This window comes from Apteryx rowi, unplaced genomic scaffold (genome assembly GCF_003343035.1).
Source record: "Apteryx rowi isolate R43461 unplaced genomic scaffold, aptRow1 scaffold_492, whole genome shotgun sequence".
In the NCBI taxonomy this organism is placed as follows: Eukaryota; Metazoa; Chordata; class Aves; order Apterygiformes; family Apterygidae; genus Apteryx; species Apteryx rowi.
The window spans coordinates 449,568-451,429 of NW_020450752.1; the positions used below are offsets into that span (position 1 = coordinate 449,568).

At 38.5% G+C, this 1,862-nt stretch overlaps 1 protein-coding gene across 1 annotated transcript; it reads right to left on the reverse strand.

Annotated features, from left to right (window-relative positions):
* Positions 1 to 285: 285 nt before the first annotated feature.
* On the reverse strand, positions 286 to 1,239 carry LOC112972515 (olfactory receptor 6N2-like). Its single transcript, XM_026079127.1, has one exon. The coding sequence runs from the start codon at positions 1,237 to 1,239 to the stop codon at positions 286 to 288; it is 954 nt and encodes a 317-aa protein (XP_025934912.1).
* Between the last annotated feature and the right edge of the window lie 623 nt (positions 1,240 to 1,862).

Below are 1,862 nucleotides of genomic sequence, written 5' to 3' on the forward strand. Positions count from 1 at the left end.
CTGAACAGTTCTTGATCAAAAATGTATCCAAAATAACAGGTCAAGAGCTGCTCCTGCCTTTGAGATATGGTGATTTGCTGAACACAGTGAACACTCACTAAAGCCCTGGTGTCTTCTGCTGTTCTTGTTGCCAGTACCAAATTGATAATACTGTGCGTGATAAAAACTTTTCTGGAGGATGTTTTTTGTATGCAGCTGTTCCTGAGACAAGATGTTGGTATCATCACTGCCTAGACCCATCTTCAGAAAATTATATCTGTGAAAACTACATGGCTCACATAAGATTCAAGGTAGCACACTGCCGTTGTAAACTCTTTTGTGTGCAATTTTCCTTTTTATTGCATTCAGTATTTGTTTGTTCCTCAGACTATAGATGATTGGATTGACTAGAGGAGTCAAGACAGAATAAATCACAGCAAATATTCTGTCGTAATCTAAGGAATAACTTTTCTTGAGTCGTACATACATAAATATAATACTCCCAAAAAATAACAGAACCACAATCAAGTGAGAGGCACAAGTGGAAAAGGCCTTTTCCCTTCCCTCTGCTGTGTTTATTTTTAGTACGTTTTTTAAAATATTGAYGTAAGACAGCATGATAAGGAGAAATGTCACCAGTATTATGAATGTATTTATTGCAAAATCTACCAGGATGCTTGTGCTAGTGTCTGTGCAAGCCAAACTCAACAGTGGGGGGAAGTCACAAAAGATATGTTGAATTTTATTGGGACCACAGAAAGGGAGTTTGGAGACCAAGATTACCTCAGTAACTGGACAGATGAAGCCACAAGCCCAGCATCCAGCAATCATCTGAAAACACATTTTTGTGTTCATGATGGCATGATAATGCAGTGGTTTACAGATTGCTAAATATCTATCATAGGCCATTGCTGTAAGCAGGTAACATTCAGTGGCTCCAAGAGAATGGAAGAAGTACACTTGTAAAAGGCATCCAGTGAAGGAAATGCTTTTCGTCCCACTGAGTAAGTTTGAAAGCATTTTGGGGATAGTAGTTGCTGTATAGCAGATTTCCAAAAAAGATAAAATGCAGACGAAAAAGTACATTGGAGTATGAAGTTGAGCATCTAGCTTAATGATTGTGAAAATTACAATATTCCCAAAGACAGTGAGGAGGTAGATGAGCAGCAGCAGGATGAAGAAGAAGGTATGGAATTCCTGAAGATTTGGGAATCCCATTATTATAAATTCAGTTACTTTGCTCTGGTTGGTTGTTCTCATGCTTCCAGGATCCTTGTGAAACTGTGAAATTCACAGCTCCATAGACGTCCTGGTATCTCTTGGATGATCAGACAAGTACTGAAAGTTAGTCCAAATAAACCATTATTATATTTGGCTGATTCAAAACTGAGACCCAAAAGCTACTTTTATGTCCCTTTACCCTGACTTATTCTTCTATTACATTTCATCCAAAATTTGACCATATTTGAGGAAGTGCAAAGTAGCCTGAAGAATTATCAACAGAAACTACTCTTTTGTGTTCTAGGAATTATTTCCTCAATCTATAGCTCTCTAGAGAGCCCATCCCCTCCTTTTCCACTTGCACAGTATAGATCACATCAGCCTTTCTTTCCTCTCTCAAACAATCATTCCTCCCTCTATCTCAAAGGCAAGCACCAGCTCCCCCCATTGTCTTCATTGTTTTTCAAACAGCAAGCTCACATTGGCACAATGGGAGAGCATAGCTCGCYTCTCTCTTTAAAACATTGGTTTCTTTCAGAATTAGCTAGCAACTGACAAAAAAAAAAACCACAAGTTCTTCAAAAGTGAAGAGTTTGAACTCAGACTTGAAAAAYGAAGGCGGCAGTTGCCCTAATGAGAGTCATCTTTTCTGATCAAATAGA